We start from the raw sequence: 22,198 nt of genomic DNA on the forward strand, positions 1-22,198 counted from the left end.
ATTAAAGGCTGCACTGAAATCTAACAGTATAGCTCCTACACACTTTTTATTATACATTTATTTGAACCAGTCATCAGTCACTTGTGTCCGTGCAGTACATGTTGAGTGCCCTTTTCTATAAGCATGCTGAAAGTCTGTTGTCAATTTGTTTACAGAAAAATAGCATTGTATTTGGTCAAACACAATTTTTTCCAACAGTGTGCTTAGAACCAGTAAAGGCCGCTTTACCTCTCTTGGGTAACGGAATGACTGACTTCCCTCCAGGCCTGAGGACAAACTCCTTCCTCTAGACTCAGATTAAAGATGTGACAGATAGGAGTGGTCATATCATCCTCAGTAGCTTTCCATCTAAATTATCAATGCCAAGAGGTTTGTCATTATAGATTGATAACAATAATTTTTCCACTTCTCCCACACTAACTTTACAAAATTCAAACTTACAATGTTTTTCTTTCATTATTTGATATTTTTTGCATGAATACGATGGCTCACTGTTTGTTGGCATTTCCTGGCTAAGTTTGACCACTTACACCACATACACTTACACCACATACACACATACACATACATTTCACACACTTTATTTAGATACTGACTGTGGCCTATAGCAACACCCCAAAATAATAGGCTTAGATGAGGCATGTGAACCTGCAACCACAACACTTCAATAACACTTGACATGAGATCTTCTCTAAGCATTACAAACATGTCACGGTATCCAAACTCAAAAGGTATCTAGCTAGTAACAAAGCATGTTCAATAGAATACTTTTTCAGAGACTTTAAATACTTTCCAATACAACTAAACAAGTTCTCCCTCGTTCCACATTCAGCAGGAAGTACACTACTTTGATACCCATCATGGGGATTAAGAACTGGGTACACAGTGCACACTGAAAAATATACTGGACAAAATATACATTTAAATTATTTTACTGAGTTACAGTTCATATAAGGAAATCAGTCAATTGAAATAAATGAATTAGGCCCTAATCTATGGATTTCACACGACTGGAAATGGGGGCAGCCATGGGTGGGCCTGGGAGGGCACTTGAGAGCCAGGCCCAGCCAATCAGAATGAGTTTTTCCCAACAAAAGGGCTTTATTACAGGCAGAAATACTCCTCAGTTTCAACAGCTGTCCGGGTGGCTGGTCTCAGACGATCCCCCAGGTGAAGAAGTCGGGAGTGAAGGTCCGGGGCTGGCTTATGGTATAGAAATTAACATTAAATTATCTGGCAACAGCTCTGGTTGACATTCCTTCAATCAACATGCCAATTATACAATCCCTCAAAACCTGAGACATCTGTGGCTTTGTGTTGTGTGAAAATAACTGCACATTTTAGAGTGGTCTTTTATTGTCCCCAGCACAAGGTGCACCTGTGCAAGGATCATGCTGTTTAATCAGCTTCTTGATATGCCACACCTGTCAGGTGGATGGATTATCTTGGTAAATTAGAAATGTTCATGAACAGGGATTTAAACAAATTTGTGCACAACATTTGAGAGAAATAAGCTTTTTGTGTGAATGGGATCTTTTATGGGATCTTTTATTTCAGCTCATGAAACATGGGACCAACACTTTACGTGTTGTATTTGTATTTGTTCAGTATAAGTGGGTATAAGGGCCACATGCCTGCACATACTCTCCACTACACCACTGCCCTCCAAGAATGACTTGAATTGTCAGGCCCAAACTTACTCAACTTCAATTTCTCACATGGGCCATAACGTTAAAGATATCAACTTAATTTGCAATGCAGTTAAAGATCTTGCAATTTATACTGTACTACAAGTTTTGGAAAGATCGGTTTAGTGGTTTCTGAGAAGATGTTGTTTAAAAATTTAGAAAAATGTACAGCATTTACCATAACTCAAACATACTGGCCGCTATGAGCCAATGTGCTTGCATTAATGTTTTTCCTGCCCAACAGTGCCACCATGCGGCCAAACTTAAGCATACGTTTACAGCTTTACTGAACTCATATCTCTGAGCATGTGAGACAAATTCCAGCATTCTGAGTCAAACCGATCAAGATATATAAATATGTGCCATTTATAGCGCCACCGTGTGGCTGATCTGAATGTGCTTACATTTGTTGACTCTTGACAGCATTTGGATATAATCGTTTTGTTACCATATGAATATTCATGTCTGATTTATATGTGTTTATGTGCCAGACCACGCCCTCGTTCATTTTTATTGGTCAGTAGCGGCCATGTTGTTCGAGGTAATAGTCTGGAAAATGCGTTGAGAGAGCTTGGTCCATAGATGCCACATATCAAGTTTCTTGCAGATCGGTCATTCGGTGCTAGAGGAGTAGCATATTATGTAGTTTTCACAAAATAAAAAATCGTGGAGAATCCATCATGGCAGACCTTATAGGTCCTTGAGGCAAATTCTTTCCTTGTGGAGGAGAAGGGCCGAATTTCTGGACTATATGTCACACCGGGTGGGGCGTGACCTTTCAAAGTTTGCATTTTCAATTGCTTGTTATAGCACCACATACAGCCAATTGGCATGGCATTTGCATGAGAGGATAAGGCCAATGGTCCTTTATCATCATGCGATTTTGCATCATCATAGAAATGATTTTACAGGAATGTTCATGTCAGTTTTCCTTGGCAGACGATGTATAATAATGAACGCCAACAAATGCAATATGGTTTCACCAGATATTCTGCTTGAACCCCAACAAATACAATAGCGTTTCACCCAGCTACGCTGGCTTCAACCCCTAATTAACGTTGGAATAATTATATTAGAGCTGTAAACATTGGAGGTAAAAAGCTAGCGCGCAACAGGTAGATCAAATGCTGAGTTTAGAGCAATCTTGAGCAGTGAATAATTCATGATATGTAAATGAGTTGATAGGGTAAAATCAGTCAGTGCTGAGATGAGCTAGAAGTCAGTACGCGGTCAGTCGGCATGCCAAGGGGGCTTGACCCATTCCTTTAGTTATTTTTTTGTGCATACTTCAACATCGAAATGTCTCCATCGGAATCACCTCGGTTTTTCTCTGAGAAGGAGGTAGCCAATCATTCCACCAAAAACTCATGTTGGGTATTAACGGGGACGAGAATTTATGATGTGACGGGATTCCTTCGTATTCACCCGGGTGGAGAGGCTCTGATATTAAGCCGGTCAGGGAATGATATCAGGATGGAGATGGCGGGACCCCCACATCGGCACTCGGAGAACGCAAGGCGGTGGATGGAACAGTACTACATCGGAGAGCTGGACACAGACGGTAGTGCCGATGAAATACAGGTGCAGCCTATATGCCAATAAAGAGCCTTCAAAGAGAATAACAAGTATATCGCAGATACTTTTAACTCAAGCATAGTTTATTGACTGTGACTGAAAGTAGACTACAGTAAAGTAGGATATGCTTCATTTTCTCATGGTAAAACGAAACTTGCTGCACATGTAGGTGTGATTTTCACATCTGCTTTGAGACGCATTTCCTATTTGCATCTATCATTCTCTCATTTCCCCTATTTGTAAACCACATGCATGTGTTTTGTAAACATTAATGTTGATCGAACGTACAGTACATTAGATGAGTAAAGACAGTATTTTATAGGAGTGGATTTTCACAAAAATAAGTGAATTTCCTGAGTTACAAATATATATATATATTTTTTTTGTATTGTCGCTTGATGTTTGGCCTACTGCATTTCTTTAATTCCTCCTAGTTTTCTTCTGTGAGGAATAAGATAGCTCTGTGTGGCTCCACTTGTCTCTCTCTTGGCAGGGGCAACTTTGGATACTTGGGCTTTTCTTGAAGGATAAAATTGCCTGGCTTGGTCTGCCAGCCGCAATTGCTTTCTATTGGCTGCCCGTTGAACCTGAATAAATAGAGGAGAGGCTAAGTTTGTCATTCATCATACTCTCTAATGTGGAGGCATTAGGACATGATGGCACAACACTATTTTTGTCTTAAGAATGTGAAGGAATATACTATGCCCATATACAGTGGGCATAGAAAGTCACCAACCCCATTCAAAGTGTTCACATTTTGTTGCCTTACAGCCTCAAATGAAAACACAAAATGCAATTTTTTATTTACAAAACAGTAAGCCACAATATCCAAGTGAGAAAAACCCCCTCAAATGATTTACAATTCAAACATTAAAATACCCTACTTGGATAAGTGAACACCCCCCTGAGTTAAACCTTGGTGGAACCACCTTTTGCTTGAATTACAGCCATGAGTCTCTTTGAATACGTCTCTACTAACTTTGCAATATGTGCCCATTCTTCCTTGCAGAATTGTTCAAGCTCAGTCAAATTGCACAGTGACAGCTCATGGACTGCACTCTTCAAGTCATTCCACAGATTCTCGATTAGTTCGGGCTCTGACTAGGCCACTCAAGGACATTCACCTTCTTGTCCTTCAGCCACTGTACAGTTGCTTTGGGTCATTGTCATGCTGAAACGTGAACTATCTTCCCATTTTCAACTTCCTGGAATATGGCTGCAGGTTCTCCTCAAGAATCTGTCTGCATTTTGTACTGTCCATTTTCCCTTCTATCCTGACAAGTGCTCCAGTCACTGCTGAAGAGAAACACCACCATAACAGGATTCCGCCACCACTGTGCTTTACTGTAGGCACGGTGTTCTTTACTGTAGGCACGGTGTTCTTTACTGTAGGCACGGTGTTCTTTACTGTAGGCACGGTGTTCTTTACTGTAGGCACGGTGTTCTTTACTGTAGGCACAGTGTTCTTTACTCTAGGCACGGTGTTCTTTGGGTGGAAAGATTTATTGGGTTTTCGCCAGACATATCGTTTTCGTTCAGGCCAAAAAGTTCAATTTTGGTTGGTTATACCTCAGCAAGTTTGTAATTGCAATTGTAAGGTGGGGTGTTCACTTATCCAAATAGTGTGTTTTATTTTAATTCATCTTCTGAAGGTTTTTTAGATTACATTCTTTTCACTTGGCTATTGTGGGTTAATGTGTGTAAATAAAGCCGTGAAAAAGTCTGATTTTAGTTTTCATTTCAGGCTCGACGGCAACAAAAGGTGAACATTTTTGAAAGGGGGTGGTTACTTTCATTACCCACTGTATAACAGATATTTGTTGCTATCATAACAGACAGTCTATTAAAACATCCATTTGGAACGATCAATGCTTTCATGTCCTGGGTCTGATCTCATGGAGAAGGAGCCAAATGGCTCCCTATTCCCTATATAATTCACTACTTTGTTGAAGGAAGTAAATGGCTCCCTATTCCCTATTTAATGCACTACTTTTAACCAGGACCCATAGGATTGACGTTGTATCTTCTGTATAGTGTTAAAAATCCAAATAACTTCACAGATCTTCATTGTAAAGGGTTTAAACACTGTTTCCCATGCTTGTTCAATGAACCATAAACAATTAATGAACATGCACCTGTGGAACGGTTGTTAAGACACTAACAGCTTACAAGCGGTAGGCAATTAAGTTCACAGTTATGAAAACTTAGGACACTGAAGAGGCCTTTCTACTGACTCTGAAAAACACAAAAAGAAAGATGCCCAGGGTCCCTGCTCATCTGCGTGAACATGCCTTAGGCATGATGCAAGGAGGCATGGGGACTGCAGATGTGGCCAGGGCAATACATTGCAATGTCCGTACTGTGAGACGCCTAAGACAGGGAGACAGGATGGACAGGTGATCGTCCTCGCAGTGGTAGACCATGTGTAACAACACCTGCACAGGATTGGTACACCAGTGGAGTCCGGTGGGAGTGCTCTTCACTGACGAGTTGCGGTTTTGTCTCACCAGGGGTCATGATCGGATTCGCGTTTATCGTCGAAGGAATGAGCGTTACACCGAGGCTTGTACTCTGGAGCAGGAACGATTTGGAGGTGGAGGGTCCGTCATGGTCTGGGGCGGTGTGTCACAGCATCATCGGACTCCGCTTGTTGCCATTGCAGGCAATCTCAACGCTGTGCGTTACAGGGAATACATCCTCCTCCCTCATGTGGTACCCTTCCTGCAGGCTCATCCTAACATGACCCTCCAGCATGACAATGCCACCAGCCATACTGCTCGTCCTGTGCGTGATTTCCTGCCAGACAGGAATGTCAGTGTTCTGCCATGGCCAGTGAAGAGACCGGATCTCAATTGAGCACGTCTGGGTGGGACCTGTTGGATTGGAGGGTGAGGGCTAGCCCCCCCCCCCCCCCCCCCCCACCTTCCTGTAGTCCACAATAATCTCCTTAGTCTAGGTTACGTTCACAAATGTTTCCAAATTACTATGGTTCGCTGGTACTATCTATGGATGCATGTAGCTGTCAATGTCATTTGCATTTCAAAGAACAGCTCAAATAAGCAAAGAGAAACAACAGTCCATCATTACTTTAAGACATGAAGGTCAGTCAATGTGGAAAATTTCAAGAACTTTGCAAGTTTCCTCCAACGCAGTTGCAAAAACCATCAAGCGCTATGATGAAACTGGCTCTCATGAGGAGCGCCATAGGAAAGGAAGACCCAAAGTTACCTCTGCTGCAGAGGATAAGTTCATTAGAGTTAACTGCACCTCAGATTGCAGCCCAAATAAATGCTTCACAGAGTTCAAGTAACAGACACATCTCAACATCAACTGTTCAGAGGACTCTGCATGAATCAGGCCTTCATGGTCGATTTGCTGCAAAAAAAACACTACTAAATGACTCCAATAAGAAGAAGAGACTTGCTTGGGTCAAGAAACACGAGCAATGGACATTAGACCGGTGGAAATCTGTCCTTTGGGCTGATGAGTCTAAATTTGAGATTTTTGGTTCCAACCGCTGTGTCTTTGTGAGACGCAGAGTAGGTGAACAGATGACATCTGCATGTGTGGTTCCCACTGTGAAGCCCTGGGTAGATGGTGTGGGGGTGCTTTGCTGGTGACACTGTCTGTGATTTATTTAGAATTCTAGGCACACTTAACCAGCATGGCTACCACAGTATTCTGCAGCAATACAACATCCCATCTGGTATGTGCTAAGTGGGACTATCATTTGTTTCTCAACAGGACAGCGACCCAAAATACATCTCCAGGCTTCCGTAAGGGCTATTTGACCAAGGAGAGCGATGGAGTGCTGCATCAGATGACCTGGCTTCCACAATCACCTGACCTCACCCAATTGAGATGGCTTGGGATGAGTTGGACCGCAGAGTGAAGGAAAAGCAGCCAACAAGTGCTCAGCATATGTGGGAACTCCCTCAAGACTGTTGGAAAAGCATTCCTCATGAAGCTGGTTGAGAGAATTCCAAGTGTGTGCAAAGTTGTCATCAAGGCAAAGGGTTGCTACTTTCAAGAATCTAAAATCTAAAATGTATCTGGATTTGTTTAACACTTTTATGATTCCATATGTGTTATTTCATAGTTTTGATGTCTTCACTATTATTACACATTGTAGAACATAGTAAAAATAACGAAAAACCCTTGAATGAGTATGTGTGTCCAAACTTTTGACTGGTAGTGTATATGGTTGAGTCATCAGCATACATGGACACACAGGCTGTGTTTAATGCCAGTGGCAGGTCATTGGTAAAAATATAAAATAGTAGAGGGCATAGTGAGCTGCCCTGTGGTACACAACATCCTACATGTTTGACATTAGAGAGGCTTCCATTAAAGAAAACCCCCTGAATTATATTAGATAGATTGCTCTGAATCCACGATATGGCAGAGGTTGAAAAGCCATAAAATCTACGCTTTCTCCACAAGAGGTTATGGCCAATAATATTAAAGGCTGCACTGAAATCTAACAGTATAGCTCCTACACACTTTTTATTATAAATTTATTTGAACCAGTCATCAGTCATTTGTGTCCGTGCAGTACATGTTGAGTGCCCTTCTCTATAAGCATGCTGAAAGTCTGTTGTCAATTTGTTTACAGAAAAATAGCATTGTATTTGGTCAAACACAATTTTTTCCAACAGTGTGCTTAGAACCAGTAAAGGCCGCTTTACCTCTCTTGGGTAGCGGAATGACTGACTTCCCTCCAGGCCTGAGGACAAACTCCTTCCTCTAGACTCAGATTAAAGATGTGACAGATAGGAGTGGTCATATCATCCTCAGTAGCTTTCCATCTAAATTATCAATGCCAAGAGGTTTGTCATTATAGATTGATAACAATAATTTCCCCACTTCTCCCACACTAACTTTACAAAATTCAAACTTACAATGTTTTTCTTTCATTATTTGATATTTTTTGCATGAATACGATGGCTCACTGTTTGTTGTTGGCATTTCCTGGCTAAGTTTGACCACTTACACCACATACACTTACACCACATACACACATACACATACATTTCACACACTTTATTTAGATACTGACTGTGGCCTATAGCAACACCCCAAAATAATAGGCTTAGATGAGGCATGTGAACCTGCAACCACAACACTTCAATAACACTTGACATGAGATCTTCTCTAAGCATTACAAACATGTCACGGTATCCAAACTCAAAAGGTATCTAGCTAGTAACAAAGCATGTTCAATAGAATACTTTTTCAGAGACTTTAAATACTTTCCAATACAACTAAACAAGTTCTCCCTCGTTCCACATTCAGCAGGAAGTACACTACTTTGATACCCATCATGGGGATTAAGAACTGGGTACACAGTGCGCACTGAAAAATATACTGGACAAAATATACATTTAAATTATTTTACTGAGTTACAGTTCATATAAGGAAATCAGTCAATTGAAATAAATGAATTAGGCCCTAATCTATGGATTTCACACGACTGGAAATGGGGGCAGCCATGGGTGGGCCTGGGAGGGCACTTGAGAGCCAGGCCCAGCCAATCAGAATGAGTTTTTCCCAACAAAAGGGCTTTATTACAGGCAGAAATACTCCTCCGTTTCAACAGCTGTCCGGGTGGCTGGTCTCAGACGATCCCCCAGGTGAAGAAGTCGGGAGTGAAGGTCTGGGGCTGGCTTATGTTATAGAAATTAACATAAAATTATCTGGCAACAGCTCTGGTTGACATTCCTTCAATCAACATGCCAATTATACAATCCCTCAAAACCTGAGACATCTGTGGCTTTGTGTTGTGTGAAAATAACTGCACATTTTAGAGTCCTTTATTGTCCCCAGCACAAGGTGCACCTGTGCAAGGATCATGCTGTTTAATCAGCTTCTTGATATGCCACACCTGTCAGGTGGATGGATTACATAATGCAGCTTGTTGCCACACCAGATACTGACTGTTACTTTTGATTTTGACCCCCCCCCCCCCCCCCCCCCCCCCCTTTGTTCAGGGACACATTCAATTTATGTTACTCACATGTCTGTTACTCAGTTGTTGAATCTTATGTTCATAAATATTTACACGTTAAGTTTGCTGAAAATAAATGCAGTTGACAGTGAGAGGATGGTTATTTTTTGCTGAGTTTATTTAAGCCAAAGTTACCAGTTCAGAGTTGATGACATTTTAAACAGCGTTGTCAAAGTAGAAAAAGACTCAGCCGAAGAGTGGAACATTTTAAAATTCAGGCATATTACCATGACAACATAATCAAAAGAGCGAAAGATGGTGTGTTTTTTATTTTTTTTTATTTATTTAAAAAAACATTTTGTGTGAATTACTTGCAACAAAGGTTTTGTCAGAAAGGCAATTCCTTTCAGAATCTCACTGTGTTTGTATTTTAAAACTGGTCAATCCTGTCTCTCTGAGTCAGATTTGACCCACTATGCAAGCAGAGTACTGTATGACCCATAACATAGTCAGCGAATTTTGAGAGAAACTTTCCATCACTCTAATGGTGGTAGGCGACATGCAGGTTTAGTTGGAGAGGGAGTTGAAATCAATGTCTTCCAGAAAATGAAGATCGGATAAAACAGATTATCTCTCCTCCAGTACCTAGTGTGGGCAAAGGGGGGGCATGTGGTTTTGTCACTGTCTTGATCCCGTTTTACCACAGTTAAACACTGTGTCACTGTCTTGATCCTGTTAACTAAAGTTGAACACTGCCACTGTCTTGATCCTGTTAACCACAGTTACACACAGTTACATTTTTGTCTGCCTTTAAGGAGGAGCTTATTGACTAAGGAGGCGCTTATTGACTACGTTCTGCATATGTGTCCAGACTGCAATTTACAGTAGACCTTGATCCTGTTAACCACAGTTGAACACTGTCACTGTGTTGATCCTGTTAAAGGGGCAGTGCAATTAAACATTTGATTTTCCTGTTTTTTTAAAATATATTTCCAAACTATGAGGTCGAAATAACACTCTGAATTTTGTTTTTGTGTGTGTGTTACACACACATAAAAAAAAATTGGAAAAAAAATGCCTTGAATTTCAGGTGGTTCATGTGATTTGAACTTTCAGCCCACATCATGATGTCACAATGTCATCTGATTTATAATAGACCAATGACTGTTAATCTGGGTAAGGGGGTGGGCTCTCAACTATCCTATCAGGCAATCAGGGCGGTGTATGTAAATATCTAATGTAATTTCAACCATGTTCATCTCACTGTGAAAGTCTGATTTTCTCACTTCAATTCAAACCATCGGGTTTAGTTTCAATTGACAGGCTTCTGTTTCACATGTTAACTTTCACTTGTGAACATCTGATATTCAGTTTCAAATGTAAAAAAACATTCATATGTGGAATTGCAAGTACACATGTGAAAATCTAATTTGCAGGTTCAGATGTAAGAACTCCAACTGTGAAAATCTCACTTTCACATGTGGAATTGGAGATTCACATGTGGGGTTGAAGTAATGTTTTTCTCCTCACATGAGAAAAGATGGTGTTAGCATGTTGCAGTAGCAATGTTTTCTCTGGTGGAATTAGGGTGACCACATCTAAAATGTACATGTGTAACTTCACAAGTGTCCAAACTACGTGTCTTACTCATGAAAATAATAAATATACAGTACCAGTCAAAAGTTTGGACAAACCTACTCATTCAGTGGTTTTTCTTTATTTCTTACTAATTTCTACATTGTAGAATTATTAGTGAAGACATCAAAACTATGAAATACTACATGATTCCATGTGTGTTAATTGAAAAAGTGTTAAACAAATCACATTACATTTTTGTTGTTGGAATGACCAGTTTTTGCCCAGTGGGGGGGAGCCGCCTTCCTCAAACCTATTGTATCAGTGATTAAGAGACTAACATCTTATGCTGAGCTAAAAGCATGAAGAACATATAAAATCATCTTTCTATGCCTACTTCCTGATGTTAGTGTTATTTAGGTCTGCAAAGGCCCATGTCAGCATTGTCCTGGTCATTTATGATGTTCATGTGTGCTAAAATGTATATGCAGACTGGTCACAGACTAGACGTAACATAGTAAACTTAAACCCGGGACACTGAAATGTAGTATGATAAATTATGTTTGGTATGGTTACTTAAAGAAAAAATGAAAGGAGAGTGGTTGGTTGGTGTGGATGGGTAGACGTATAACGTGAACGTCTAGCAACCGAAAGGTTGCGTGTTTGAATCTCATCACGGACAACTTTAGATTTTTTTTTGTAATTAGCAACAACTTTTATTACTTTTTTGCTACTTTGCAATTACTTTGCATATTAGCAAATCCTTTCATTAACCCTTTATCCTAACTCCTAACTGTAACCCCTAACCCCAAGCCTAGCTAATGTTAGCCAGATAGCTAATGTTAGAAACCGAGCCACCTAGCTAACCTTGATTGTAATCTGTAACATATCATACAAATTGTAATTAGTAACATACAAATTTAATGATTGACATCCACAAATGAATACATACCATACAAAATCTAACATATCATACTAAATGGAGTGTCTCGGATTTACGTACAGAATAATACGAAATGCTGAGACCATGTTGGTATATGTGGAGATACCCTTACACCTGTCTTTCCCAATCTGTGAGCTTTGAATTTTCTACCTACTAAATATGAATCTGTATACTGAAGAGTCTTCCCAGTTTCCCCCGCAAGAGATTTTAAGTGGTTGCCTGCTGCTCAGACTGAATCTAGCTCAACTCACTGGTCACCATGTCCACATCGTGTTTGAAATCTATAAGGGCTTTTCTGGGATATTGTGGGAAAATAATGGCAGTGTCTTGTCTAACTGTGCATGTAGTAACATGATACCAAGTCCCAAACGTCTCCAGCTACAGTTTCTCTCTCTGCTTGTAGTACCATCCCTATCCACCCAACTGAAAGAAAGATCATTTGTGTGTTTGTGAATGAGAGTTATCTTGATTTCTTGCCAGTCAGGTTTGACTGGTTTTATTAGTGAGAGGAGCTGAGTTATCCTGCTATCCTAACTTATACCTCTGTGTGTTTGAGGAGAGGGAGAGGGCTCACACCACCATACCCTGTTACTGTTTCTCTCCACAATGTCTTCCACAAGGAAAAGTCACACTTTTAGAAAGACATCTTACTCCCCTAAATGGAATCATTGTTATATGGCAGACATATTCCTAAAATTGGAAACACCCTGCCTGGGACTGTTTTTACACGTTAATAAACAGCTGAGGTGACATTTGTGCAAGGTGACTGTTGTCACTTGAATGCATGTGCCGTAAGTTACTTTAATTGTGTAATTAAGTCAACCTGAATTACTTCATTACCCACTTGCTGCAATTAGCAATTTGCAGCCGAGATGTGACAAGGTGGTAGTTTTATACCCAATAGGCCCAGGGTTGAGAAAGCGAGACAGCTTGCTCACACACATTTAAACAGAGCCATTTCAACTGATGTGAATGAGACTTATCTGACAATGAGGTCAGTGGCGGTTTATAAGTTTATAACGTCGGTGCACAGGTTGAGACAAATTGGAGTAATCAAGGTGACAGACAGTGAGGCATTCAATACCGCCTTGTAAACTCTTGCTTGCATCTAGCTGATCTGGGGTGTGATCATTAGTCCAAACAGTTGAAAAATGGTCTGTTTTGCAACTTAAACTAGAGTTTCCTTACGATTCTCATTTTGCAACAGAATCGGCTGAATGAACACACCCCTGATCACCTTCACACACAGTTGACTTTCATAGCAGGCACATACAGCATCGTCACTTTGCTCGTTGTCTAGTTCCTTCTGACATCAACACACTCTCCTCCTCTCACCTTTTCCCTTTACTTGTGGACTTCAGTGCACTACACAACAGCTGTTTGTGAACCGGTGGAAAAAAAACTCCAAGCCAAATGTTCATACATCCCCGCTACACAACCTACATCATTGTCATCATATTAGCTAATGTCATAGTCAACATAGCTACTAGAACTAATGTAAACTCACTCACTTTTGTACATCGCCTTGGTCCGTACAACTGACCTTATTTTAGCGCCCCAAAAACGTAATACTTCCAGATCAACTGTAATGTCAATACCATTGTAAAGCACAATTTCTCCCCTTTCCAACAGAATCAATTACATGACCTAAACGCTGCCCGTTTCTGCATAATTCAACAAGGCAATGAGCTCCGTCAGGTCTTTTTAAAAATGGCGGGCGGGGAAGCGAAACTAATGCGTGATAGTGAGAAGGAGAGATGTTGTGTGGGAAAATAGTTTTTTTTTCACTCGATCTGTCCAACTTATCACCTTATCGCCTCTAAAATGTAAATAAAACACTATAAAGAGTTGAAGGTTTGTGTCGAATTTGAATCGGATTTTGAGGGCGGTGCTAAAGTGATCTTCAGAAGTAAACAGCGGCCTTGAGAATGATGATCACATGCAGTGATGATGCAAAAAAATGACTAGGTATCCCCCCTTACCCCCGTCACTGTCCATTTCTTGTTTTTAAACGATGAGAGAAGTGCTACACCTGGTGGAGAGCGATTGTAAGACAGAAATGTTGCTTTATGCGTGCTGTACGTTACGGCATGACACGTCACAATGTAACGGAGGGTCAGTTGAAAAAAAAAACTTTTCTCCAATACTATAGAGCCATTACCATGTCGATCAACGCTTGAATAGAAACCTAGTTCACACCCCTGATTTTGAAATCAACACAGTCGCTACAGTCCCATTAGTTTTCTTTGTAGCCTCGTTTGAATGTTGCGGTTGCGCACATTTTGTACGGAATGGGGTGAGTTTACGTTCACGTGTTAGTAAACCCACAAACCAATCCATGTGTACAATCATGCAGTACAGTGTATAGCTAGCAGTTACACCGGCGGGCCCTGGTGGCAATAAATTAATACAACCGAAAGCTTACCTTGAGTTGGAAGAGTTGCGGTGTTGGATAGCCAGTTAGCTAACATAAATAGCATCCTCTCTGTTTGAGTCAGGTTGTTGTTTAGGCTAAAATAGTTGCATTAGCTAGCTAAGTAAGTGAAATGTAAAGTAAGAAGAAAAAAATTATGTAAACATATATATTTTTTAAGAAATTAATTAAACTGTTCTTTCTCTTTGAGTCAACTACTGACCACAGTTTTTAAGCACTCCAGTGCCAGTTAGCTGTAGCTTATGCTTTCAGTACTAGATTCATTCTCTGATCCTTTGATTGCATGGACAACAGGTCAATTCTTGCTGCAAGAGCTCTGATAGGTTGGACGACATTTCCGGAAGTCATCATAATTACTGTGTAAGTCTATTGAAGGGGTTGAGAACCATGAGCCTCTAGGTTTTGTATTGAAGTCAATGTACCCAGAGGAGGTCGGAAAATAGCTTTCCTCCGGCTACACCATGGTGCTACCCTAGAGAGTGCTGTAGACCTTCATTGCAAAACAGTATGTTTTAATCAGTAATTTGGTGACGTGAATATACACTGCTCAAAAAAATAAAGGGAACACTAAAATAACATCCTAGATCTGAATGAATGAAATATTCTTATTAAATACTTTTTTCTTTACATAGTTGAATGTGCTGACAACAAAATCACACCAAAATTATCAATGGAAATCAAATTTATCAACCCATGGAGGTCTGGATTTGGAGTCGCACTCAAAAATAAAATGGAAAACCACACTACAGGCTGATCCAACTTTGATGTCCTTAAAACAAGTCAAAATGAGGCTCAGTAGTGTGTGTGGCCTCCACGTGCCTGTATGACCACCCTACAACGCCTGGGCATGCTCCTGATGCGGTGGCGGATGGTCTCCTGAGGGATCTCCTCCCAGACCTGGACTAAAGCATCTGCCAACTCCTGGACAGTCTGGTGCAACGTGGCGTTGGTGGATGGAGCGAGACATGGGGTCCCAGATGTGCTCAATTGGATTCAGGTCTCGGGAACGGGCGGTCCAGTCCATAGCATCAATGCCTTCCTCTTGCAGGAACTGCTGACACACTCCAGCCACATGAGGTCTAGCATTGTCTTGCATTAGGAGGAACCCAGGGCCAACCGCACCAGCATATGGTCTCACAAGGGGTCTGAGGATCTCATCTCGGTACCTAATGGCAGTCAGGCTACCTCTGGCGAGCACATGGAGGGCTGTGCGGCCCCCCAAAGAAATGCCACACCACACCATGACTGACCCACCGCCAAACCGGTCATGCTGGAAGATGTTGCAGGCAGCAGAACGTTCTCCACGGCGTCTCCAGACTGTCACGTGCTCAGTGTGAACCTGCTTTCATCTGTGAAGAGCACAGGGCGCCAGTGGGGATTTTGCCAATCTTGGTGTTCTCTGGCAAATGCCAAACGTCCTGCACGGTGTTGGGCTGTAAGCACAACCCCCACCTGTGGATGTCGGGCCCTCATACCATCCCCATGGAGTCTGTTTCTGACCGTTTGAGCAGACACATGCACATTTGTGGCCTGCTGGAGGTCATTTTTCAGGGCTCTGGCAGTGCTCCTCCTGCTCCTCCTTGCACAAAGGCGGAGGTAGCGGTCCTGCTGCTGGGTTGTTGCCCTCCTACGGCCTCCTCCACGTCTCCTGATGTACTGGCCTGTCTCCTGGTAGCGCCTCCATGCTCTGGACACTACGCTGACATACACAGCAAACCTTCTTGCCACAGCTCGCATTGATGTGCCATCCTGGATGAGCTGCACTTGCCATTTGTGTGGGTTGTAGACTCTGTCTCATGCTACCACTAGAGTGAAAGCACCGCCAGCATTCAAAAGTGACCAAAACATCAGCCAGGAAGCTTAGGAACTGAGAAGTGGTCTTTGGTCACTACCTGCAGAACCACTCCTTTATTGGGGGTGTCTTGCTAATTGCCTATAATTTCCACCTGTTGTTTAATCCATTTGCACAACAGCATGTGACATTTATTGTCAATCAGTGTTGCTTCCTAAGTGGACAGTTTGATTTCACAGAAGTGTGATTGACTTGGAGTTACATTGTGTTGTTTAAGTGTTCCCTTTATGTTTTTGAGCAGTGTATTTAGCATAGTTTCATCTAAAAATTACAACTTTATGTTTCATTATTAAACCAATTCTGAAATTCCTTGAGTAGGATGGACCACCTCTAAGGAGCCTCCACTGAATGAGATGTATAATGTTTTAGTTAACACTCAATTAAGTGTGTGTGTGTGTGTGTGTGTGTGTGTGTGTGGCTTATTGCTCTCAACTATGTAGCCGTCTGACTGTTTACCCTGGCACATATATAATAGTGATGGTTAACAATTAACCAAGATGAGTCACATGACCCCCAGACGACAACCATTGATGTCATCTGGGGGACACCTTTTTTTTAATGTGATATAATGATATGCTTAATAGAGGCTTTGACTGGGTCCTCATTGCTCCTCAGATATGCTTAGATGTGATTAATATCTTGAGGTAGATGTTCATGATCTTTTTCAAGTACACATGTATTTGAGTAATACTGAATGTGTCTTGTCTCCTCTTTTTAACAAACTGCTCAGCTCAAGGACTCCAATAGTGTGAGTGTAAACTTTGAACCTGTATCCATTGGAAATGACTAAACAGCCCAACCCAGCAACTGTTTGCCAACACTTGAATAATCTGCTCGATACTGTTCAAAGAAACTCCCTGCTTTCTCTTATTGCTCCTTTATACAACAAGCTATCCATCCATAATATTTCACAACAGCCTGGACTTAGCATAACTATTAGTCTGTTTGTGTGGTAGTTGAGATTTGTGTCCTGATTAGGGTTGCAAAGGGTCTGAAACTTTCTGGTACATTTTTCAGGACATTTTCCAAGGGAAGTTAAGCCCCGGTCTTTGGGGAATTTTGCTTAAATTCATCGAAGTTAACTTATAACATTGAGGCTTATTTGTGGGATACACAAGGCAATTCTAGGTCTTGTGACATATTTTCGTTAAACTATCCCCAATTCAATGGAATTGCAAACCTCTGCATGCACAGTGCATTCTTCCATCACATGTACAGCTGATTTTCAAGATCTTGCAGACTGAGATGCTATTGAGCCCACACTACTTCCCTGTCTGAGCCAAGGACTACATGCTTTCTGGTAAGTTTTAATTACAATACTGGGTGGGGTGAATATATTTTATGACATACACAATTTTTTTGTTAAATAGTAGCCTACAGCAAAGTGTGTTTTTAAATCAATTCTAACTTGTTAACAATTTCTGCTAGTTAGTTTTTTGATACCATGTGGGTTTTAGCTTACTTGAGCCTGCTAACTGAGAAGTGTTAATTCACCTGTTTCCATACATGTTTCATTTTAAAACATTCTTACGAAGGAGTTGTTTTAATCTAACTGCTTAAATATTTATCTGTACATGGAATTGTTTTTACTAATTTTCTAATCTTTACAGGAAAATCCTCCTGGAATCAGAAGTTTTTTTGACAATGGAGGAACGTAGTCAGAGAATTACTGATGAATGTCTTGCTCGAGCTGTGTATGCAACTGGTTCACCTCTGATGCTCACAGGCAATGTGTATTGGAAGAGATTTCTGAATGTTCTTCGCCCAGCATACACCCCAGCAACCATGCATGCTTTATCTACTCATTTTCTGGATGCAGAGTTCAACAGAATTCAAGTGAAGGTCAAGCAAATCATAGAGAAAGCAGACTGTATTGCAATCATCTCTGATTGGTGGTCTAATGTTTGTGGGCAAGGAATAATTAACTACATAATCTCCGCCCCTCAACCAGTATTCTACAAGAGCAGGGACAACAGACACACCAGTCTCTACATTGCAGATGAGCTGAAGACAGTCATCAATGACCTTGGACCACAGAAGGTATTTGCACTGGTGACAGACAATGCTGCGAACATGAAGGCTGCTTGGTCTAAAGTGGAGGAGTCCTACCCTCACAGTACACCCATTGGCTCTGCAGCTCATGCATTGAATCTGCTCCTCAAGGACATCGTGGCACTGAAAACAATGGATACACTCTACAAGAGAGCCAAGGAAATGGTTAGGTATGTGAAGGGTCATGAAGTTATAGCAGCAACCTACCTCCCCAAGCAAAGTGAGAAAAATAAGAGCACCACATTGAAGCTGCCCTGCAACATCCATTGGGGTGGTGTTGTCATCATGTTTGACAGTCTCCTGGAGGGGAAGGAGTCTCTCCAAGAAATGGCCATAGCAGTCTGCAAATATGGACAGGCCCATCAAGAAGATCCTCCTGGATGATGTATTTTGGGAGGGAGTGGTAATAAACAGCCTGAAACCTATAGCAGTAGCCATTGCATGGATTAAGGGAGGAAATGTCATCCTGTCTGATGTTCACTTCACTGTTGCAACAAGCAGAGGATACTGCAGTTCTGAAATGCATCAAATAGCGTGAAGACTTCTGCCTGAAGCTCATACACGCCACAGCTTTCATGTTGGACCCCAAGTATGCTGGCAAGAGCATCCTGTCTGGTGCAGAGATCAACAAGGCCTATGGTGTCATAACTACCGTTTCTCGCCACCTTGGCCTGGATGAGGGCATGGTTCTTGGCAGTCTGGCGAAGTACACTTCCAAGCAAGGGCTTTGGGATGGAGATGTAAAATGGCAGTCGTGCCAACATACAGTGCCTTGCGAAAGTATTCGGCCCCCTTGAACTTTGCGACCTTTTGCCACATTTCAGGCTTCAAACATAAAAATATAAAACTGTATTTTTTTGTGAAGAATCAACAACAAGTGGGACACAATCATGAAGTGGAACAACATTTATTGGATATTTCTAACTTTTTTAACAAATCAAAAACTGAAAAATTGGGCGTGCAAAATTATTCAGCCCCTTTACTTTCAGTGCAGCAAACTCTCTCCAGAAGTTCAGTGAGGATCTCTGAATGATCCAATGTTGACCTAAATGACTAATGAGGATAAATACAACCCACCTGTGTGTAATCAAGTCTCCGTATAAATGCACCTGCACTGTGATAGTCTCAGAGGTCCGTTAAAAGCGCAGAGAGCATCATGAAGAACAAGGAACACACCAGGCAGGTCCGAGATACTGTTGTGAAGAAGTTTAAAGCCGGATTTGGATACAAAAAGATTTCCCAAGCTTTAAACATCCCAAGGAGCACTGTGCAAGCGATAATATTGAAATGGAAGGAGTATCAGACCACTGCAAATCTACCAAGACCTGGCCGTCCCTCTAAACTTTCAGCTCATACAAGGAGAAGACTGATCAGAGATGCAGCCAAGAGGCCCATGATCACTCTGGATGAACTGCAGAGATCTACAGCTGAGGTGGGAGACTCTGTCCATAGGACAACAATCAGTCGTATATTGCACAAATCTGGCCTTTATGGAAGAGTGGCAAGAAGAAAGCCATTTCTTAAAGATATCCATAAAAAGTGTCGTTTAAAGTTTGCCACAAGCCACCTGGGAGACACACCAAACATGTGGAAGAAGGTGCTCTGGTCAGATGAAACCAAAATTGAACTTTTTGGCAACAATGCAAAATGTTATGTTTGGCGTAAAAGCAACACACCATCCCCACTGTCAAACATGGTGGTGGCAGCATCATGGTTTGGGCCTGCTTTTCTTCAGCAGGGACAGGGAAGATGGTTAAAATTGATGGGAAGATGGATGGAGCCAAATACAGGACCATTCTGGAAGAAAACCTGATGGAGTCTGCAAAAGACCTGAGACTGGGACAGAGATTTGTCTTCCAACAAGACAATGATCCAAAACATAAAGCAAAATCTACAATGGAATGGTTAAAAAATAAACATATCCAGGTGTTAGAATGGCCAAGTCAAAGTCCAGACCTGAATCCAATCGAGAATCTGTGGAAAGAACTGAAAACTGCTGTTCACAAATGCTCTCCATCCAACCTCACTGAGCTCGAGCTGTTTTGCAAGGAGGAATGGGAAACCATTTCAGTCTCTCGATGTGCAAAACTGATAGAGACATACCCCAAGCGACTTACAGCTGTAATCGCAGCAAAAGGTGGCGCTACAAAGTATTAACTTAAGGGGGCTGAATAATTTTGCACGCCCAATTTTTCCGTTTTTGATTTGTTAAAAAAGTTTGAAATATCCAATAAGTGTCGTTCCACTTCATGATTGTGTCCCACTTGTTGTTGATTCTTCACAAAAAAATACAGTTTTATATCTTTATGTTTGAAGCCTGAAATGTGGCAAAAGGTCGCAAAGTTCAAGGGGGCCGAATACTTTCGCAAGGCACTGTATCTCATCAGCCACCTGGTGGAAGGGACTTTGTGGATCTCAGGCTCTCTCCCCTGTTGCCTTCATCATCCTCCAAATCCCATCAACATCAGCCGCCTCAGGGCGCCACTGATCCTTGTTTGGGAACACACACACCAAAGCACGCAACAGGCTGACCAATACAAGGGTTGAAAGATTGGTAGCCATCTGGGCAAATTTGAGTCTTTATGAACCTGACAAGGAGCCATCCTCAACAAGGTTGGAAAATGACAGTGAAGAGGAGGCCTCAGAGTCTGATTTTCAAGAGGTGGACATTGAGGAGGTCCAAGGAGAAGACATGGAAGCCTGAGAAGAAGACAACCAAAGCTATAGTTTCTAGACTTTAGTTTCTTTCATTTTACAGATGAATGTTGAAAATGTTTTTGGGAGATACGATGAATCATTGGGGATCATTCAATATTCCCTTTCTTTTGTTGTTCAGGGAAATCATCCCATGTGAAGAGTCAACTCAATTAAAGTTCAATTCGTAACTAAATTGTCTTTTTTATTTAATAATTTGAAATGATGTCTACTTATAAGGTAAAAGGTTTATGTTTCTGTCTCCATATGATATGGTAAATATATCCAATGTAAAAAAAACATTATATTTAAATGGTATTAATATGAATTTGCATATATTCCCATTAATTCCCATATAGTCCCATTCATTCCCATGGAAAGTTTCCACCTCTGAATATTCCCCAAAATGTGCAACCCTAGTCCTGATCACTGTTTTTTTTGCCAGTTACTCATCCCACTCATTATCAGAACTGCTCTCTGGATATGAGCGGCACTAGCCTGTTATGTGGTGGATTAGCTACAGTTGAAGTCGGAAGTTCACATACACCTTAGCCAAATACATTTAAACTCAGGTTTTCACAATTCCTGACATTTAATCCTAGGAAAAAATCCCTGTTTTAGGTCAGTTAGGATCACCACTTTATTTTAAGAATGTGAAATGTCAGAATAATAGCTGAGAGAATGATTTATTTCAGCTTTAATTTCTTTCATAACTTTCCCAGTGGGTCAGAAGTTTACATACACTCAATTAGTATTTGGTAGCATTGCCTTTAAATTGTTTAACTTGGGTCAAACGTTTCAGGTAGCCTTCCACAAGCTTCCCACAATAAGTTGGGGGAATTTTGGCCCATTCCTTTTGACAGAGCTGGTGTAACTGAGTCAGGTTTGTAGGCCTCCTTGCTCGCACACTCTTTTTCAGTTCTGCCCACAAATTTTCTATAGGTTTGAGGTCAGGGCTTTGTGATGGCCACTCCAGTACCTTAACTTTGTTGTCCTTATTAAGCCATTTTGCCACAACTTTGGAAGTATGCTTGGGGTCATTGTCCATTTGGAAGACCCATTTGCGACCAAGCTTTAACTTCCTGACTGATGTCTTGAGATGTTGCTTCAGTATATCCACATCATTTTCCTCCCTTATGAAGCCATCTATTTTGTGAAGTGCACCAGTCCCTCCTGCAGCAAAGCACCCCCACAACATGATGCTGTCACCCCCGTGCTTCACAGTTGGGATGGTGTTCTTTGGCTTGCAAGCATCCCCCTTTCTCCTCCAATCATAACGATGGTCATTATGGCCAAACAGTTCTATTTTTGTTTCATCAGACCAGAGGACAGTTCTCCAAAAAGTATGATCTTTGTCCCCATGTGCAGTTGCAGACTGTTTTGACCTGAAAATGTTATCTGTCCCTGCTGGCTTGTCATTTGATTGCATGGCTTTTAA

General features: G+C 41.4%; 1 protein-coding gene across 1 annotated transcript in view; it reads left to right on the forward strand.

Moving 5' to 3' along the window:
* Window positions 1-2,264: 2,264 nt before the first annotated feature.
* Window positions 2,265-22,198, forward strand: part of LOC110513138 (fatty acid 2-hydroxylase) — a 35,686-nt gene continuing 15,752 nt past the window's right edge. Inside the window, exon 1 of the mRNA XM_021593154.2 lies at window positions 2,265-3,269. Coding sequence (XP_021448829.1) covers window positions 2,988-3,269 — 282 coding nt within the window. The 5' untranslated portion in view covers window positions 2,265-2,987. The remainder of the gene's footprint in view (window positions 3,270-22,198) is intronic.

Source organism: Oncorhynchus mykiss, chromosome 1, assembly GCF_013265735.2.
Source record: "Oncorhynchus mykiss isolate Arlee chromosome 1, USDA_OmykA_1.1, whole genome shotgun sequence".
Lineage (NCBI taxonomy): Eukaryota > Metazoa > Chordata > Actinopteri > Salmoniformes > Salmonidae > Oncorhynchus > Oncorhynchus mykiss.